The 19198-nt window shown below is 39.5% G+C and overlaps 2 protein-coding genes across 3 annotated transcripts in view; one reads left to right on the top strand and one right to left on the bottom strand.

Moving 5' to 3' along the window:
- The first annotated feature begins 1408 nt into the window (after positions 1 to 1408).
- On the top strand, positions 1409 to 17545 carry ace (angiotensin I converting enzyme (peptidyl-dipeptidase A) 1). The gene is made up of 25 exons (XM_004080228.5): positions 1409 to 2117; positions 5347 to 5517; positions 5626 to 5713; positions 6465 to 6608; positions 6719 to 6910; positions 7016 to 7113; positions 7226 to 7395; positions 7525 to 7748; positions 7859 to 8003; positions 8110 to 8208; positions 8611 to 8733; positions 8817 to 9022; positions 9104 to 9240; positions 9406 to 9564; positions 11391 to 11478; positions 11744 to 11887; positions 12461 to 12652; positions 13047 to 13144; positions 13334 to 13506; positions 14283 to 14506; positions 14589 to 14733; positions 14820 to 14918; positions 15072 to 15194; positions 15274 to 15458; positions 16436 to 17545. Exons 1-25 carry the CDS (start codon positions 1884 to 1886, stop codon positions 16621 to 16623), a joined length of 3849 nt encoding a protein of 1282 aa, XP_004080276.1. The 5' UTR covers positions 1409 to 1883; the 3' UTR covers positions 16624 to 17545.
- A 2-nt stretch (positions 17546 to 17547) lies between these two features.
- itga3b (integrin, alpha 3b) overlaps positions 17548 to 19198 on the bottom strand; it is a 30605-nt gene continuing 28954 nt past the window's right edge. For both annotated transcript variants that reach the window (XM_078937887.1, XM_011487917.4), the window contains one exon: positions 17548 to 19023. In XM_078937887.1, coding sequence (XP_078794013.1) covers positions 18856 to 19023 — 168 coding nt within the window. In that variant the 3' untranslated portion in view covers positions 17548 to 18855. The remainder of the gene's footprint in view (positions 19024 to 19198) is intronic.

The raw sequence follows: 19198 nt of genomic DNA on the forward strand, positions 1-19198 counted from the left end.
TTCTTCTTCAGAGCTGGCATCTGGCTCTATACTGTACAGCTGGATAACTCCAATTTTGTTCACCATTTTTGTTGCACTGGTATTGTTAGGTTGGGGCTGTAAGCTAGCAGGAGAGGTGTAAACAGAGAGCTCTTAGGAATGGGGACGGTAAAGGGGCGGGCTTGCTCCTTAACTACGAATTTATATATTTATTTTGTGTAAAAACAGCTAATCCTAAATAAAATTCGACTGGGAATGCTTTTACAATAAATCAAATTATTGGAGTGGGACTATATACAGTGGATGCAGAACAACTTTCTCCAGCTAAACTCAAACAAGACCGAAGTTATTATTTTTGGCCCACAGAAACAAAGAGAAAGTGTCAGCAGCTACCTTCATTCTCTGTCTCTTAAACCCTCCAATCAAGTCAGAAATCTAGGGGTAATCATGGACTCTGACCTGAACTTTAACAGCCATATCAAGTCAGTAACATCAGCGGCATTTTACCATCTGAAAAACATTGCCAAAATCAAAAACATAATATCAAAGCCAGACCTGGAGATACTTATTCATGCATTTGTCTCCAGTAGGTTAGACTACTGTAACGGCCTGCTCACCGGCCTCTCCAAACGAGCTGTAAAACAGCTTCAGTACATCCAGAATGCTGCTGCTCGAGTCCTGACCAGAACCAGGAAGTATGATCACATTAGTCCTGTGCTCAGGTCTCTGCACTGGCTCCCTGTACCTCAAAGAATAGACTTCAAAGCAGCTCTGCTTGTGTACAAGTCTCTCCATGGCCGAGCACCAAAGTACATCTCTGACATGTTAGTGCCAGATGAACCATCTCGTACTCTGAGGACCTCAGGGGCCGGCCTCCTGTTGATTCCCAGAGTCAGAACTGCAGCTAAAATCTGGAACAGCCTCCCTGAAGTCGTAAGACAGGCCTCTTCTGTGTTCATGTTCAAATCTAGACTTAAAACATTTCTGTTTAGCCGTGTATATGACTGAAAGGTCCTATCTGCACTTTTCTTTCCTTTCCTTCCTTTATTTTTAAATCAATTTTCAATTTTTTTTTTCTTTTAAAGTAAATTTTTCATCGATTATTCTATGATGTATTGTGATTTTAATGCATTTTTCTGTTTTGTGAAGCACCTTGAATTACTTTGTGTACGAATTGTGCTATACAAATAAACTTGCCTTGCCTTGCCTATAATTCAGTTCTTTTAAAATGCAAATTTAGTCTTGAAATATTAAATTAAGTAAACGATTTCTCCATAATAAAAAAGACAATTACTGAGGTTGGATAGAAAATAAAGACTTTAAGTCAATAGAATACGGAATTCAGTAGAAACCCAAATTAAAACATGTAAAATAAAAGATGAGGCAGCCTCTACCCTTTATTATTGCCCCATTGGGTGGAGAAGAAGGCGAAGCGTGGAGTCACCTATTCCGCTCACAGTTGCCTCCGTCTGACGGAGAAGCCTTCACTTGCAACACATGGTGGTTTTGGTTTCCACCAGCCTCCTTGCACAACAGACCGAAAGCTGCGAGCTCCTCAAGGATGCGCACCCGACTCTGTACAACGTTGCGCGCTGAAGTCCCGCTGCGCCTCGGGCTCGGCGCACAGCTGCGCGTAAAGGCGAGATTAGTCCGTAAAACGCGCCGCTGTTGCGCTTATCATCCTCACCTGGCGCTGTTCCGTTCTCCAGTCCGCTCAACCTCTGCTGGGGAAAAATGTTCAGCGGGGATGTGCTGAGAGGGAGGGCTGCAGAAAAGTGTGGGCTGGGTTCAACTGGCACTTTAAAAGAAGCTCACCATGCCTCAGAGCATTTCGCCTACATCCACACATCTATTCACTTCAGTTCTCCCGTCCACTTCTTTTCTGCCCTGAGGTGGTTGCCAGCATGGCTGTCGGCCCGGTCAGGTTGCTATGGTCAGTGCTGCTGCTGCTGCCAGTTTTGGGGCTCTCTGAAGCTCTTCCAGCCGACTGGCTTCCAGGAGAATATGTAAACACCATCTCTGACGCCCAGAGGTTTCTGAGTGATTACAACAGCACCGCCGAAGAGGTGTTTTACTTCAGTGTGTCTGCCAGCTGGAACTACAACACCAACTTAACAGACCACAACTCCAAGCTTCAGGTGAGTGAGTCTGACTTGTGTGTGCCAACCTGACTCTGATTCTGTGAGGTATTTTTTCCAGCTCAGCCATGGTGCCAACAAGGCACATTTCTAAATGTTTCCGTGGAGCTAAGCCCTGCTTGACTTGGAGATCAAAAATAATTATTCATCTTCACCCAGAATTGCACGCTCAGTTTAATCCAAAAGCAAGTTAACTCCCATTGTGAAATCAAAATCTGATCTGGATCCCTGTAGGGTTAATGTTATATTATTTCCAAAAAATCATGGGGGAAGGGACATGTTTGCTTATTTTTTTAAAATCTACATTTTAGTTTGTATTAAAATGAGCACAGTTTAACAAAACATGATGCAGATTTGTGGATTCATTTGCTGAAAGTCAAAAGAACTAAACTGTGAGGCGGGACAGTGAATTCAGGGTTTTGCTGCCTCACATCACTACAGGTCTGATACATTTACATAAAAACTGTAGATCAGGGAGAGTGGCACAGAAGATAACTGACATTAGAAAAGCGCAAACATGAGATGCACAGCATGTGTGCAACACAACACAGCCTGAATTTGAATTTAAAAAAAGAAAAGTCCAGCTGGAGGGGGAACTTCTCTCCCTAAAAACTTGTGTGTGTGTGCTTAGACAGCTGTCACAACATTTAGGGACACTGACTAGGTGTGCACATGGACCGTACTCAGTATTTTCGGGCTGAAAAATGTGTCAGGCTTTACAGATGTTGACCTGAAAGCCACCCCCTCCCAACATCTCAGTCACTAAACTTTGCAGCAAACACAGTTTAAATGATCCTTTGAAGGATTTGATGATACTTGCTAAGGAGTTTATTTGATTTACCAGATCCTTAGTTGAAAAAAAAAAACTCTTGTCAAAGCAGATCTATCAATTTTTATCCACCTGCACTAAAACTTCAAAATGTTAAGGATTTTTTAATACATTTCTGTGATAATTTAAGGATTATACAACCACACTAAGTGAAATATGAATATGTCTTTAGAATCCTACTGCATCCAGAACTTAGACTGCAGATGAATATTTCATGTTTAAAATTTTCCATCAAACATTAACCTCTGAGTTTTTTTTACTTTGGTGCCTGACCTTTACACAAGCATCTTGGGTAAATGAGTAAAAGGACGCAATAATGGGTAAATTACAGCGTTTGTTCAATAGCAACTTTTTTATGGCATCATTACCTTTTTTTCTGTGGCCTTGAATGATTATCAAAGTGGATAAATTGTGGAAAAAGGTTGGAAAAAGTCATCTTTGTCTTCCCTTGCAGGGAAGTGAAGGACGTGAGGGAAGCAGATAAGAACCTTCGACATAAACATTTGTGTGGAGAAGCTTCTGTTGTCTTGGGTTTTTCAGGATGTGTGTTGAGCAAACTATGGCCTGTGAGTTATGAGGAACTGCTTTGAGTCCCCATCAATGTTCAAGCACATCATCTTTAGGTTTGCTGGCTCATTGAATGCCATGGAACTGCACTAACACGGCTGTCTTGAACTGATAGTGCTGGAGTTTTTTTTGACGAACAGAAAAAAATGCAGTAGAATAAGAACAAATTAATGCTTAGCACATGTACAACACAAGGTCCCACAGCTGCAAAAAAAAGAGCCTGTGGCTTTTTCCCTCTCATACACTGTCATTACTTCCTGAGAATGTCTGTGTTCTTAACCTTTCAGACTGCAATAAAGAAAATCTCCTCAGATTCAGTGGGGTGGTAAGGTCAGCACGAGGGAATCATGAGGATTCTTCCAAACACTCTACATCAAAGATGGATGCTGTAAATACAACATATAGTTCATAACGGATAAAAGAACGAGGATTTCGATTCAAGAACCCATGGTGACATCAGTGCAACAGAACAACATCTGAAATGTGTTCTGTGGCCCACTTGGTCTTTGAAATATCCTATACAGTTTGCCTTTTAAGGGCCTATATCAGGCTATTCTTGCACTTTTCAGAATAAAATATATCCATATTTATGATAATATATTGATTTTTTTTTTTTTTATGAAGTATGAGTTACTTTCACAGTAAATTTTTCTACCCAGAAGTAAGACGACCAGATCTCTGAGGCGCCGCCTTTCAGTACTCGTTGGTGCCGCCCATTTCATGACGTCAACCTAGAGTCGGCCACGGTAGCGTGTCTGCATATTGCCCACAAAAACAATCAACATCCGATCTTTTGCAAAGATGGATGTGTATATCGTGGCTATAAAATGAAAGCGTTTAGCTGATCACCGCTAGCTCTGCGAAGAAAGTGTGTGTGTGTTAGCCTGGAGGCGGGACAGGCGGCGCAGACTCTTCCTGGAAGGGGCTGTTCCTCACTTTGTGATGTCACAATGTGAGAACCCGCTCATTTTCGTGGATTGTGAGAGGCTGGTGCTGAGAGAGCAAGTTTTTAGAGGAATATTTAGAAATTCGTGAGTGTATCAAAATACCGCTTTGGGGTCGTTTTTGTAAGGTATTAACTTTATAATTCTCTAACAAGTTCAAAAAAGTTGATTCTGCATGATATAGGTCCTTTAAGGAAAACAGGTCTATGTTCCTAGTGATAGTAACTCCCTAACAATGTTGAGGAAAGGCTAAAAATGACAAGTTATTTTGAGTAAAACGCTTTTTCAGAAAAACGACTTGATGGAAAAAATTTTAATAAAGTTTAAACAAAGCAAACCAATAAATTTAACTTTAAGTTCCATTAAATGTCAAAAATTAGTATTCTTTAGAGCTTTCCCTAAAGACAGTAAAAAACAATCTTAAATGACTGTCTTGCATGGTTTAGTATGTGCCATAAACATTTTTATTTATCCAGAGTGGAGCATTGGGTCAGGTATTTAATGATTCCTAACAAAGGGCTCCATGTGACCATCGCAACGTGCAGGTTTTATCACATGTAATAAAACCTCTACCATAATTTAGGACCAACAGGTTGTGTTGACACTTTAAGTTTATGAAGTTGCTGTTCCGTCCAGTTTGAGCAAGGGCAATTACTAAAAAAAAAAAAAAAAAAAAAAGGGGGCTCATATAGCGACGTGGGTCAGTGCATAATAATATGGATGTGTGCATATAAAAGGCTTTAACAAAGCAGAAGTTGTCATAGGTTGTGAGGACAAAGTACAGAATCCTTTAAGTCTGTAAAAGTTAAAATGTTTCCAAAGACTGTATTAGGATGTGGAACCTTGTTTTGTTTTTTTCCATTAGTTTCTACTTTTTTGTGCCTTTTAGGTTGCAGCCTCCCTTGAAGAGCAAGCCTTCATTGAAGCCTGGGGGTTGAAGGCCAAGACTGTCTTCACTGACGAGGTTCTCAACACGCTCCCTGACCCTAAAGACAAAAAGCTGATGGAAAAGATCAAGTCATTGGGTGCTGCCAACCTTCCCCAGGCAGAACGAGAGAAGGTTCGATTCCTCTCCTGTCTGTTTTCTGTGTTCATGTTGCAATGTTTCTGTCAGTGTTTAGTTGTATGTAAACACCAAACTAATCTTTTTTCCCCTCTTGTTTTAAAGTATAACACCATTCTCAGCACTATGGACAGTATTTATTCCACAGCTAAGGTTTACCCACAGCCAAATGTAAGCTGGAGTCTGGAGCCTGGTGAGTAAACATGCCAAGAATAAATGTTTGTCAAAGGGTAAGATGCGGGAACTCTACAAATGCTAATCATCTGGTGCATGGCCGTATTGAAGAGTAGGAAGTGTTTATGTGCAGGGAAAGTATTGGGAAAACAACCAATGCTGAGATGTTATCAGTTCTTGGAAGTAACAGGATGGGCTTTATTGAGGCATCAAGGGGAAGTGTTGTGAATATGTGTTGAATGGACCTCTTAAGAAACAGCAGCTTTTAACATGGCGGGCATTTATTGTTAACGATGGCCTTTGTGTTTTGTTAGAGAGGACTGCCCAAAGTAACTGTGGGAAACCAACAGAGTGATGGAACAAAAACAATCATGTCAGCTAAAAAGAATGGCTTGGAAAGAAAGTAGCTCATTACCGTTTGTGCATAATTACTTTTTCCATCGAGGAATCATTCAACGTAGGAAACGGGCTTCCAGTAACATTTTTTTTTACCTCCACTTAACCCTCACCCTGTTATTCCTACTGGTTTCCTTTTGTTGGAATTTTGATTGGTGTTTTAACATTTGATATCGTGAAAGAGCTTTCCCGGCAGAAAGAACAAGTTCTAGATAAACATCTGTGATGAAAAAGAGGAGCAGAAAGTTGGCCAAACACCAACACAACTCATTTTCTTTTAATCTTTTTTGGCTCATCAGCATGAGTGGATTTATCTCGTCGTATTGGCTCTCTCTCTTTCTCTGAGTTGTTTTTGTATATGTTTTGTTTTGAAGAGCTCACTGACATCATGGCCACCTCTAGAAGCTACAAGAAGCTGCTGTTTGCTTGGGACGGTTGGCACAATGCGTCAGGTGTTCCTCTCAAAAAGCTCTATCCAGAGTTTGTGGAGCTTAGCAACAAAGCTTCTCAAGCTGATGGTAAGTATTCACCTTCTTGTCTTCTAATGCTTAATAAATGATCAAGTGAACAAAAAAATGACGATGAAGATTACATACCTGACCAGAGAGCACTTAATCCTGTCTTTTAGGATTTGCAGACACTGGAGCTGACTGGCGATCCTGGTATGAGAGTGAAACCTTTGAGCAAGACATTGACAACCTTTATAAAACCATTGAGCCACTCTATCTGCACCTGCACGCCTTTGTGCGCCGCAAGCTCTACAACCAATATGGTTCCAAGTACATCAACCTGAAAGGACCAATCCCTGCACACCTGTTGGGTAAGATGCATCAGTTACAATGTTAGGTTGGCCATAAAGACTAGCCGATAAAGACATCTTTTGAAAAGCATCTTTAAGCACAAATTGTCTTCTCTTACTTCTTAGGAAACATGTGGGCTCAAACATGGAACAACATTTACGATCTGATGATCCCATTTCCCAACAAACCCAACCTGGATGTGACTGATGAAATGGTCAGACAAGTAAGTGTAAATAAGGAAGTTCTCTGGCCTGACTGGACTGCAGGGCACAAAAAACAATTTTATTTTCCAGATACTTATTCCTTAATCAGGTTTTTTTCTAACTCTTTCACAGGGCTACAATGCTACACACATGTTTCGAGTGTCAGAGGAGTTCTTCACCTCCCTAGGGTTGCTGGAAATGCCAACAGAATTCTGGGAAGGATCCATGATTGTCAAACCTGATGATCGAGAAGTTGTGTGTCACGCATCAGCCTGGGACTTCTACAACCGCAAAGACTTCAGGTAGAAGGATTTACCTTTGTTCACTGTAGGTTATGGTTGTACATGCATTTGCATACGAAACAGGGTTGCTATAGTAACTCTTGACTTTAACACTGGTATTTAGGTGACATCTCATGTAATCTCTTTCAGAATTAAACAGTGCACTACAGTGACAATGGAACAGCTTTTCACTGTACACCATGAAATGGGGCACATCCAGTACTACCTACAGTACAAGGACCAGCCAGTTGGGTTTCGGAGGGGTGCTAACCCTGGTTTTCATGAAGCCATTGGGGATGTTTTGTCCCTTTCTGTTTCAACACCAAAGCATCTGCACACGATTAACCTGCTGGAGTCTGCAGCCTCCGATACAGGTAACAAGTCATAAATGGAGATGGGTCAGGGTGACCTTTTACACCTATTTCAACCCAACTAAGGGATTAATTTGGAAATTGAAGGACAATGCTAGATGTTTGCTCCCCAGAAACTGACATCAACTACCTGCTGAAGATGGCGCTAGAAAAAATTGCATTTCTTCCTTTTGGCTACCTCATTGACCTCTGGAGATGGGGTGTTTTTAATGGAAGAACTCCTCCAGAGAAGTACAATTCTGAGTGGTGGTACCTCAGGTACAATCTATTGCCAAAGGACATTAGAATTAGTTGGTTTTACATTCTGTGCTGGCCCCCATGCCCATTAAAAATGTTTGAAAGTCCTAGTTCTGTCTCTTTACAGAACAAAATTTCAGGGAATTTGTCCGCCAACCAAACGATCAGAGGAGCATTTTGATCCTGGGGCAAAGTACCACATTCCCGGAAACACGCCATACATCAGGTAAAATCCTGGTTTCACCCACAGGACTTGAACCCAAGTTGTAAATGTCATGAGTATGTGTTAGGTGGTGGTTAACCTTGCTTTTTTCTTTACTTTTTCACAAAAGTCCAATGAAAAAGGCCTTGAGTTCAATGGCACTGTACATACACATGCAATAAATTATTTTCCTGATCCAATTTAGAGAACAGTAATAAATAAAAAGGAAAGAGTAACATTGTTTTTCTATTGTGTTTTGTGGTTTATCAAACAATGCATTCTCACAATAATGGCAGGAAGCATGAAGGGAAAGCTATAACAGACTCAAGCTTTTGTTTGAGGGCTGGAAAATGAAAGCAGCAAATAAAACAGGCATCCACCACTCTCATAAATGTGCTGGTAATGAGAAAACTCTCTCCCCTGCAGGTATTTTGTCAGCTTCATCCTTCAGTTCCAATTCCATGAGAAACTGTGCGAGGCAGCCAAACACACAGGTCCTTTGCATACATGTGACATCTACCGCTCTGCAGAAGCGGGAGAGATTTTGAGGTACCACTTTTTCAGGTCTTGGCACTAAACATAAATATAATTTGTGTTCATTAAAAACTAAGTCTTTTTCTCTTCATTCTCAGGAAAGTCCTTCAAGCTGGTTCCTCCAAACCGTGGCCTGAAGTCCTTCAGGAGGCCATAGGCACCAGGGAGATGAATGCCAACTCATTGTTGAAATACTTTGAACCTGTTATTAAGTGGCTGGAAGAACAAAACGTAAATGAGACCCTGGGATGGCCTGACTTTGGCTGGGTCCCACCTGTCCCTGAAGGATACCCTGAAGATATTGGTAAAGCATTGCTGCTTAGGTGCTTAAAGTTTATTTGTGATGCTGTTTGTTAAAGTTTTTCTAACCTCCTTCTTTACCCAGAAAAGAATACAGATGAGCTTGATGCTAAAAGACTTCTAGATGAGTATAATACCACAGCTGAGGAGGTGTGGAACGCATACACTGAAGCCAGCTGGAAATACAACACAGACATCACCGACGCCAATAAACAGGCGATGGTGAGACCATCAGAATTATTCAAAAATTTAAACTTCTTCTTGTATTTTGTACCAGTTTGGGAAACACAACATTAGAATATATTTAATAAAAATTATTATTATTATCCAGGACACTGTTGATGTAGTGGTAAAGTGAAAAATGTAAGAGTCCATTATTTGTTTTAGCTCAACAGAAGCCTGGAGATGTCAGCACACACTCTAAAATATGGTCTGAAGGCTCGAGAGTACGACACCACCGACTTCCAGGATCCCTTGGTCAAACGCGTCATTGCTAAACTCAGTGACATCGAAAGGGCTGCACTTCCTCCGGAAGAATTGGAAGAGGTACAACTGAGATGGTTTATGAATTTTTTTTTACTAACTTGCGTGTGCAACATCATGCTAAGGTCAAGAAAACTGCATTGACCCCTTGACACCTGTTGATGGAAGTATGCATCAAACCACTTTGGCTAAAAATTACCTTAATTCATTTAAAAGTAAAAATATAAATACCATTTTTTTAATAGATAGAAATAAATGTAGGCATCAAGAGGTTAAAAAGGTAAGACCAGAGCATTGCTGGTTGTCGGTTCCTAAGGGGATCCCACTACTTATCTTCTAAAGTAAGGTCATCCTTTGATGCTAAAGATGTTTTACAAGTGCCTCAGAATGAATGGTGCAACATTGGACCTTTTAACCCTCACCAGCATGTCGGAGGGTGTGTTTAAATTTCCCAACCAGTCTTTATGTCTTAAGTTGATTCAAAACAAGCTTTATGACAGATGCACAGGGTATTAGGACATTTGCTAGAGGCTGTTCCATGCCTGTCCAAGCAAAACTGAGAGTTTGTATGACAGTGTAGAGTCTCATTTCCTGTCGGTTTTGAACTATATTAGAGCAAATCTTTGTAACATAATATCTGAGAGAAGAACAGGATGGAGAGTTTCCAGTTTTGACAGCATAGAATATGCCTGTTGTAGATCATATGGTCCTTTTGGCTTTATCAGATGAAACACTGAAGAGCATTTTACCTAAATCAAAAGATGACGTGGCGCTTTCCAAACATGAAAACGACTTTACGAGTTTGCCTTTGAGTTGAAAATGTATAAAGTTAAGAATTTTTTTAAAGAACTCAGAGAGAGAGACAACAAAAGCAAGGGGCTGAGCTGCTTTCTCAGAAGGGTGGCTGGGTTCACAGTGAGAAGTTGAGCAACTTGTCATCAAAGATTTTGCCATCTGGTTATGATATTTTCTGTAGTAAAACATTTTCAAGAAAGGCTGATTTGTTCTGATACAGAAAAAGGCTAAGGGAAAGACCCAGGACTTCTTGAAGAACGTGTTTTTCTTGACTGCCCTAAGAAGGCCATTGAGCCCCCTCGGACGATCTTGAAAGGAAACTGCTCAAACAGTTGACCTCGTGGTCCAGTCCTGGATAAATAAAGGGGGGTGTGAGCTTGCTGATTACTTTCCAACTCCATTTGTATTTGCACAGATCGGTTGTTGTTGTTTTTTTCTCATTCAACACAGAAGTTTTGTTTTTCATTTAGCAACATTTTTAGATCTCGGACAAGGTTCATGCTGATGGCATTCTCCCAATTTTCTGGATGTGCTTGAATATATCATATATTTCTTTCTACTTAGTAAACTGGACCATAAATAAGTTAAAGACCCACTTCAATGGAAATTGTGTTATTGCTACAATTGGTGGGCCACAAGCTCCCTGCTCCACTCCATTCTGATGCATCCGTTTTTGTTGCACCGCTAATGTCATGTTGGGGGTGTGAGGGGCTGTAAGGTAGTGGGAGAGAGTGTGAACAGAGGAATGAGGGCAGGCTTTCTCTGCCCCAACGGTTCTGCCCACGACTCGGATGCAGATTTCTAATGAACAACCGGCACTCTGCAGAAACTGTTCTAGAAAACGACAGGTTTTTGAAAAGTTCCTTCAAAACGGCATAGTCATAATAGAAAACCACTGAGAATGCTTTGAATATTAAAAGATGATCAGAGTGGGATGTTAATGCATGTCACATGCTGACTGACAGTGGTTTAATGAAATCTGCATTCTCTTTCTGCCTTTAAATGGAATAATATCCAACAATTTTGAACATCAAAACTCATAATAATTAACATTTTTTGTGTAAAAACTAAAGTTCTGTGGTTGCCTTTTGCAGTACAACACTCTTCTGTCCAACATGGAGACTAAATACAGTGTGGCTGAGGTTTGCCGAGAAGATGGGAGATGCCATCCACTAGACCCTGGTAAGCTCAAATAAAATACATCAGTCATTTACCTTTGTTTTGTAAATTCACAAACAAACTAAAGACAAAGTAGATGAATGTGATAAGAAATCTTAATATTTCATACTTTTAAGTGTGTGTCTTTTGATAAATGGAAGACGGGAGAAAAAAACGAATCTCCATAATTCTAAAGTCCTTTCACTAATAGCCCTTAAGGAGAAACTCCCCTGTGTTTACAGGGTGAATCAGCCATAAATTGTGATCTAAAATATTTGGTGTTTCTCAGACCTCCAGAAGATCATGGCAGAGTCCAGGGATTACAATGAGCTATTGTTTGCCTGGAAGGGATGGAGAGATGCTGCTGGCAAAGTACTTCGTCAGGATTATGAGAGATACGTTGAGCTGGCCAACAAAGCGGCTGTGCTTGATGGTATGACTTAAAGATGTGATTTTATTCTGGAACGTGAAAAAAATCCTTAAGTTCTTGTCTTAAAAAATGTATAAAGTTGACCTTGGGTAAAATACAAACATGAAATAATTTTATGATTAGGGTCTAGATAAGTAAAAGTTTAAATGTGAAATATAAAATGTTCACCTCTTACTGTTATTTTTTGTTTTTCTGTGCCAAAAATGTTGGCTATAAAAAGCAGTGTTTTAGTTGAGTGGAAAAAATGGATTAAAACGTTTTAAAATATTTTGCTGTTAAGTGAATAGCTTTGATTAAATATTGGAAATTAATTCAATTAGCAGTTAGACCTTTTATAATAGATTCTGGATTATACTAGCCTTCCTAAATTATAAAGATTTTTTTTTTTTGCCTAAAAAAATGAGGTTGGCTTACATTTGTTAGTTTTTTAGTTAAAAGCGTGTGTGCTCTAGATTCATATTCAGTATACAAAAGGAAACATTTTAAACTTCTGCTAGTCTGCAGCATAAAGTCATTATTATTTAGTTATTTCAATATTTTAAGACTTTTTTTCTAAAGTTTTGTTCTATTTTGTAGGTTATTCTGATAATGGGGCTATGTGGCGGTCTCTGTATGAAACCCCGACCTTTGAGGAAGACCTGGAGTCCCTGTGGATGGAGCTGCAGCCGCTCTACCAGAATGTTCATGCCTACGTTCGAAGGGCTCTGTACAAAAAGTACGGTCCCCAGCACATCAACCTAAAGGGACCCATCCCTGCACATTTGCTGGGTAAGTGCAGACTTTTTGGAGTGAATTCTCCATTGTTGAGGAGACGAGTAAAGATTAAACTTTTGAGGGAATTAAAAACAACCAGCTTGAATTTCACTTTGGAATCCCAAATATTTTAAAGCTGCAGCCAAAAATCTTTCAGTTAAGGAGCGTACCCCACTGCTATAATGTTGTTTCTGCAGATGCATTTAGATAAAAGGCAGATTAAGTTTTCTTTTAGAGGCATCCACTGAAAGATTTTGTGTGACAGCTCGACACGGTTTGGGGTTTAACTGGTTTACAGCCATGAATCCCTGTTGGTTCAGTTCAGGCAGAGCTGTGGATCCCTTGCCCTTCAACTTCTAAGACGCAGGAATATGAAAAAGTGATATATTTTTTGTGGTCTCCTTTCAAGGTAACATGTGGGCACAGACATGGTCTGGAATAATGGATTTTGCCATACCGTACCCTGGTGCCACTCAAGTTGATGCTACGCCAGCTATGTTAGCACAGGTAAGGCTAACTTTTAAAAAAAAAACAAGAGATGTGCACAAATATCCAAAAATAAATACTTCAACTTAAACAAAAAAATTGTTATCTACACTTCATCTCTTTCCTGTGATGAGTTTTAGTTTCTGACAGTTTCAAATGTCTCCTGCAGTTCTGAACATGCAGACTGTTTTTTTTTTCTTTTCTTCAAAGGGCTGGAATGCAACCAGGATGTTTCAGGAATCAGACCGTTTTTTTACGTCTCTTGGACTGCTGCCAATGCCAGAGGAATTCTGGGAAAAATCTATGCTAGAGAAGCCATCAGATGGACGGCAGGTGGTGTGCCACGCCTCTGCTTGGGACTTCTATAACCGAAAAGACTTCAGGTTCAACCTCATTCTTTTCTTTAGAGTCATTTTGGTTCAACATCTTCTAATCTTATTTATCTTCTTATTCATTTCTTGTTTGCTTGTGTCGTGCTCTTTTAGCGTTGTGACATCTTTACAACTGAAACAATCGAGCATCAAACTGCTCCATTGTCAAACTGCTGTCGTTAAAGACATTTCTTTATGTTTTGAATATGTTCTTGCAGCATTTTTATAAAGATGGCAGATATATAATCAGAAAATTAAGCTCTCAATTCCATTTCTGACTAATTTTTAATGAAATCGTTTTAAATCAGGAGCAGCCGTTTGAAAAAGCTTGTACTTATGACGTAGTAGCTATAATCCGGAGACAACGGTCGGCTTGTGCACTACTACCTCCATGTAGTCTTTATTTTCGTCTTTATTTTTATTTTCAAAACTGTTCGGCTGGATAGCTCCAATATTGCTCTTAATTTTTTGCAACGGTAAATTCAGGTTGAGGGTGTGAGGGGCTGTAAGCTAGCGGATGAGGGTGTAAACAGGGAGCTCTCATCAATGGGTAATAGGAGGAGGGCGAGGTTTCTCCACGCCAACAGTCCTGCTCACAACTCTGAGGCGATTTTCTAATGAACCCCTGCCGCTTTCCAGAAACTATGTCCTATGGAAATGACACAAGACTTTTGATTTTTGCCCTTATCTTTTTCTTGGGTAATTGATGACATCACATATTTTTTGCACCCACCTAACTTACTCTCCACAGTTCTTACTTGACATTCTTTTTTTTTTTACATCTCCAGGATAAAACAATGCACCGTTGTGACCATGGATGACCTGATCACAGTGCACCACGAAATGGGACACGTGCAATACTTTCTTCAGTACAAAGACCAGCCAGTGTCCTTCCGTGATGGAGCCAACCCAGGTTTCCATGAGGCCATTGGTGATGTCCTCGCCCTGTCAGTGTCCACACCCAAACATTTGAAGAGCATCGGCCTCTTGGACAAAGTTGAAGAAAACTATGGTGAGTGACGATGTTGTTTTTGGGAAAAATACAATTTTTTCTTGTTCTGAAAATGATTTGACGCTTGCTGTCCCTTGTGTAGAAAGTGACATCAACTTTCTCATGAGCATGGCACTTGACAAGATTGCCTTCCTGCCTTTTGGCTACCTCATGGATCAGTGGAGGTGGAAGGTGTTTGATGGTCGAATCCCACCGAATGAGTATAACAAGGAGTGGTGGAACCTCAGGTAAAGCCGACCAAAGATGTTACCGTTTTTCAATCACATGCATATATTATCATTGAAATACCCATCTAAGTTAACTTGTCTTGCAGATTGAAGTATCAGGGACTGTGTCCACCTGTGGCTCGTACTGAGGAGGACTTTGACCCGGGTGCAAAGTTCCACATTCCTGCAAATGTGCCCTACGTCAGGTAAAGCACTGTCAAAATCAACAAGGAAGGTTAATAATGCAGCCTAAACAATCATCATTGAAGACGAATATTGTAATGTCATCCTTCTTTTACAACTTTTTCTTTGCCTTTTCAGTTCCAGATGCACCTGACCAAAAATGTTTTGTTTTTCAGGTACTTTGTGAGTTTCATCATCCAGTTTCAGTTCCACAAAGCTTTATGTGAAGCCGCAAATCACAATGGGCCTCTGCATACCTGTGATATCTACCAATCCAAAGAGGCTGGAAAGCTGTTGAGGTTAGTGGCCGCACAAAGCCTTATATTTACTTCTGATCCGTGTCTCCTCTGACCTCACTTTGACTTGTTTTGCTTGCAGTGATGTGATGAAGCTAGGCTCTAGTAAGCCGTGGCCTGAAGCCATGGCGATCATCACCGGTCAGTCCAAAATGAGCGCCCAGCCTCTAATGCAGTATTTTGAGCCTCTCATACAATGGCTGCAGCGAGAGAACCAGATGAACGGTGATGTTATTGGATGGCCTGAGTACGACTGGATACCTCAAGGTAAAACCAATAAAAGAAGACATTTGCCGCACAGATTTGGGGGTTTTCATTTTGAATTGTTGAGGCTAAACGTGGCTGAACTCACAGAAGGCACACCGTCTTCATACTGATGGACTCGGCTCAATATCAGCGCACTTCTACTGATGAGATCCTGTTGACAGGGTGTATGCAGATTAAACAGATCTGTGACAGAATGCAAGTGAGAGCTGCAGAGAAGAACTGGAAAAAGGAGAACACGTTATTACAGAAGACAGAAAAACATTCCAAATTTTACATCCAAAGAAGTATGATTGGGTGTGACTCGGATGCAAATATTAGCTTGTAAGTCCCAGCATTATTTATTTATTGAAATCATTGTGAATCAGGAGCAGAGAAGAAAAATGTTTGAAAAAAAAGCGTATTTGTGGTGTAAAAATATGCTGGGCACTCAGCAGCGGGAAGGGGAAGGGGAGGCGGGGTAGTTTCCCTGTCAACGGTGCCACAACTCAGAGGCAAATTTCTAAGGAGCTTCTGCTGCTCTGCAAAAACTGTAAACTAAGAAATAAGTTTTTGGCCTTTAAACGGCGTAATCACATTTGAAAAAAACATTGGAAACAGTTTCAAAATGGATAAAAGATGATCAGAGTGGGACTCTAAAGCCAAATTCTACTTTTATTATCACTTATTCTAACTTAAAAGTTTATTTTTGATTAGCTTTTTATTATTTTTACTCAGGTTTTATGATTAAAAATAAGAAGTGAAAACTGTGAACACTGGATGCTTTTGTCTGGGAAAGAAACATTTATATAATTTACATTTTATAAAGATAGTATTAAAGGTTTTTGATTTTTTTGTTTTGTTTGTGCTCTACTGAAAGTCATTTACAAAGAAATTACTTAACAGCTCCCCCTTGTGGAGATTGGGCAGCTTAAAGAATGAAATTACTTTTGATATTTATTGCAAACGTCTTGACTGTATCTTGTGTCTCCCAACTCTAGAAAAATTTGAAGTGGCCAATAAAGTGGAATTCCTTGGCCTGTACCTCTACGAGTCATCTGCTTCAACGGGCAGTTGGGTCCTTCTGGGCGTTGCCCTGATCTTCGCGGTGACCACCATCGTGTTTGTGTACAAATACAAAAAGGCAAAGAAGTATAGAAAGTCCTCGTCTACTTTGGAACTGAAGTAAAACAGACTATTTGTCAGTAAAGACTGAAGGGGTGAAGTAAGCCCTGAATTACTGCGGTGAACACAAATGCAACCTCAATGTCTATGGAAATGTTTTTATGTACAACATCAATAGAAATGTGCTCCTGGACTTCTCCACATCTGTTTGTTTTTCATTTTTCTACAATTTTTCTGTAGAGGAGTAATATTTATTAACAAAGACAAGACAGTTTTTCTCCCAATGCTCTTCATCAAATTATTGTTCATTAAAATTTGTATATTTTCAAGGCATCTGAAGCCATGAAATATGTTCATTTAAATGACCTCATTAAACCTCTTAATATATTGCAAATATTTCATATTTTACACAATTGTGTATTAAATATCTTGAAGATGAACAAAAGTTTTAATTTTGCTATGTTAATATGCATTTCTTTTTGATAGTTTGATTTCCTTTTTTATAGTTTCCTTAAAAATTATTTTGATAACATTTTAAAACGTAAACAAAATGAACATCACCTCAAATGCATAGTTTTCACTTTTGAAAACCTTCACTTTTGAAGTGAATTTTTCCAAGTTTTCTAAGCAAATTTATTCAGTATTACAGACACAATTTTAACTTGGATGTTGTTAAAATATAATGAATGTTTCTTTATCGAAATACAAAGACAAAATCAAAAATTGAGGCTGAAACATGTCATTTGAGAAAGATGATCCCTTTTTTAGGCTTTGCCTTGGCATCCAGTATTACTGTAAGCATTAAATCTAAATGTTTGTTTTTTTCTTTGCAGAGAAAAAACATTTTTTTTTTAATATATGGATATTAAGGAGTGTTTTTAAAATGAATGTAAAGTCCTACATGGAGTGAACACTTAAATGTAACTTTCTTTAACTGTTCAAAATTTTTGCTTTTGAGAAAAATAAAGTTGAAAAAAAGCCCCAAACATTTTTGTTTAAAAAGGGTTTAATTACATCATTTGTACAAAAATAACACAGAAATTAGTTTGTGTTTGTTTCGAGGCATCCTCCTTTCTCACGAGGCTCACATGGTTATAGGCCGGTCGGGGTAACCCTTGTGCTATCCTAGCCACTTTAACATTGGGAGTTGGGTCATCTAGACCCACTAGACAGTGCGCTGAACCTTTTTTCTTCAATGATTTGTGATCTTCACTGGTGCCCATGGATTACATGAAACCCTTGTGCTATCTTAGATGACCCCACCCTTACATTGACGTGTTCTGCCTACCATGACAAAAAAAGGTTTAGCGCACTGTCTAGTGGGTCTAGATGACCCAACTCCCAATGGAACACTGTCCGCTGCTCTGACGTAACGCCATCAAAGGTCATCAGTTCATGACCCCTTTTTCTATCAGTGAAATCAACCTGCAGGGTCGGACTATGAATAGTCTAATACAGGAAATTGAATTTTATAAAAGCACACTTAGCTTTTTAATATTTACAATTCATTTTGCAGCATTTTTCCCGACAGATGCGACAGACAACATTCAATCCAGTGTTGTGACAGATTTGTTTAGGTTTTCTTGCTTTAGCGCAGCTCTATGTTCAGAAATCTAAAAGCTGTTGCTGTTCAGAAATGAATTTTTGACTGACATTTATTTCAGTGTGGTTATTTATACAGTAATAAAAAAATCAATGTCTTTTAAAAGCAGCAAATAATTTACTTTCATCTTGTCTTTAAAACGGTTGGCAAAAACTCCCAGAAAAAAAAATTTTTGTTCACACATAGAGTAAAGTCGATCAATATGTTAATATTGATTCCAACATTTAAGTGGTTTAAAAATCTAAACCTGGTTGAAGCGTGAAAACTGAGAAGTGGGCAAAAGCACAGAAAAATACGGAGACCCTAAAGGGACATACAAGTAAAAAAAAACTTCTTTGTCCCTTTAGGGGCACCAAAGAAATAGGAATTTAAATTTACTTAAAAAAGTAAGGAAACAAATGACTTATTAAATGTGAGAAATGAAAACATAAACAAGGTTCAACTCATAAAACAATTAAGGTCACTTAACTCTTAAATGCACCCTGGAAACCATTATATGCCTCTGAATTCAGAAAATCTCTCAATCTCTCAAACTAATTGTTCAGAATATTGCACAAAAAATGATGAGCTCTAAAAATAAAAAGAAGCAGCACATTCTGCAGTTGGTCCAGGAAGTGCAAAGTCTCGATCACGCTCTTTGATCTTTGTTTGGCCCTGGCGGCACTGAGTAGTTCAGGGCTCAAAGCAAAGGCCTCAGTAGTAAAAATGCTGCATCTCTGTCCAGTTGGTGATCCAGTACTTTTTCTGCGGCTCCTCGGGACGAAATCCCAGATTGAACTGATAGCGCTCGGCTCTGCGGATCTTCACCGCCCGATGCTTTGGCATTATCCGGTAGTAGAGGGCTCGCTTGAAGAACCCAAGCTTCCAGGAAGACAGAGAGAATGTGATATTACAGGTGAAGAGAATCAACAAAAAGAGAGGTGGAATTCGCAAGAGATTTAGGATGTGGGAAGTTAGAAAGCAGAGAAACCTTCCAAACAAGTTTAGGAGGAAAAATAGATCAGAAAATTGGCTATTTGTGGTCGAGGAGGCCGCA

This window comes from Oryzias latipes, chromosome 19 (genome assembly GCF_053564925.1).
Source record: "Oryzias latipes strain Hd-rR chromosome 19, Olatipes_Hd-rR_3.1".
Classification (NCBI taxonomy): Eukaryota; Metazoa; Chordata; class Actinopteri; order Beloniformes; family Adrianichthyidae; genus Oryzias; species Oryzias latipes.

Coding starts and splice junctions, on each gene's coding strand:
- ace (XM_004080228.5), top strand. CDS start 1,884: ATGGCTGTCGGCCCGGTCAGGTTGCTATGGTCAGTGCTGCTGCTGCTG. Junction 6,609..6,718: donor CAAAGCTTCTCAAGCTGATG/GTAAGTATTCAC, acceptor CCTGTCTTTTAG/GATTTGCAGACACTGGAGCT. Junction 9,241..9,405: donor ACGCCAATAAACAGGCGATG/GTGAGACCATCA, acceptor TATTTGTTTTAG/CTCAACAGAAGCCTGGAGAT.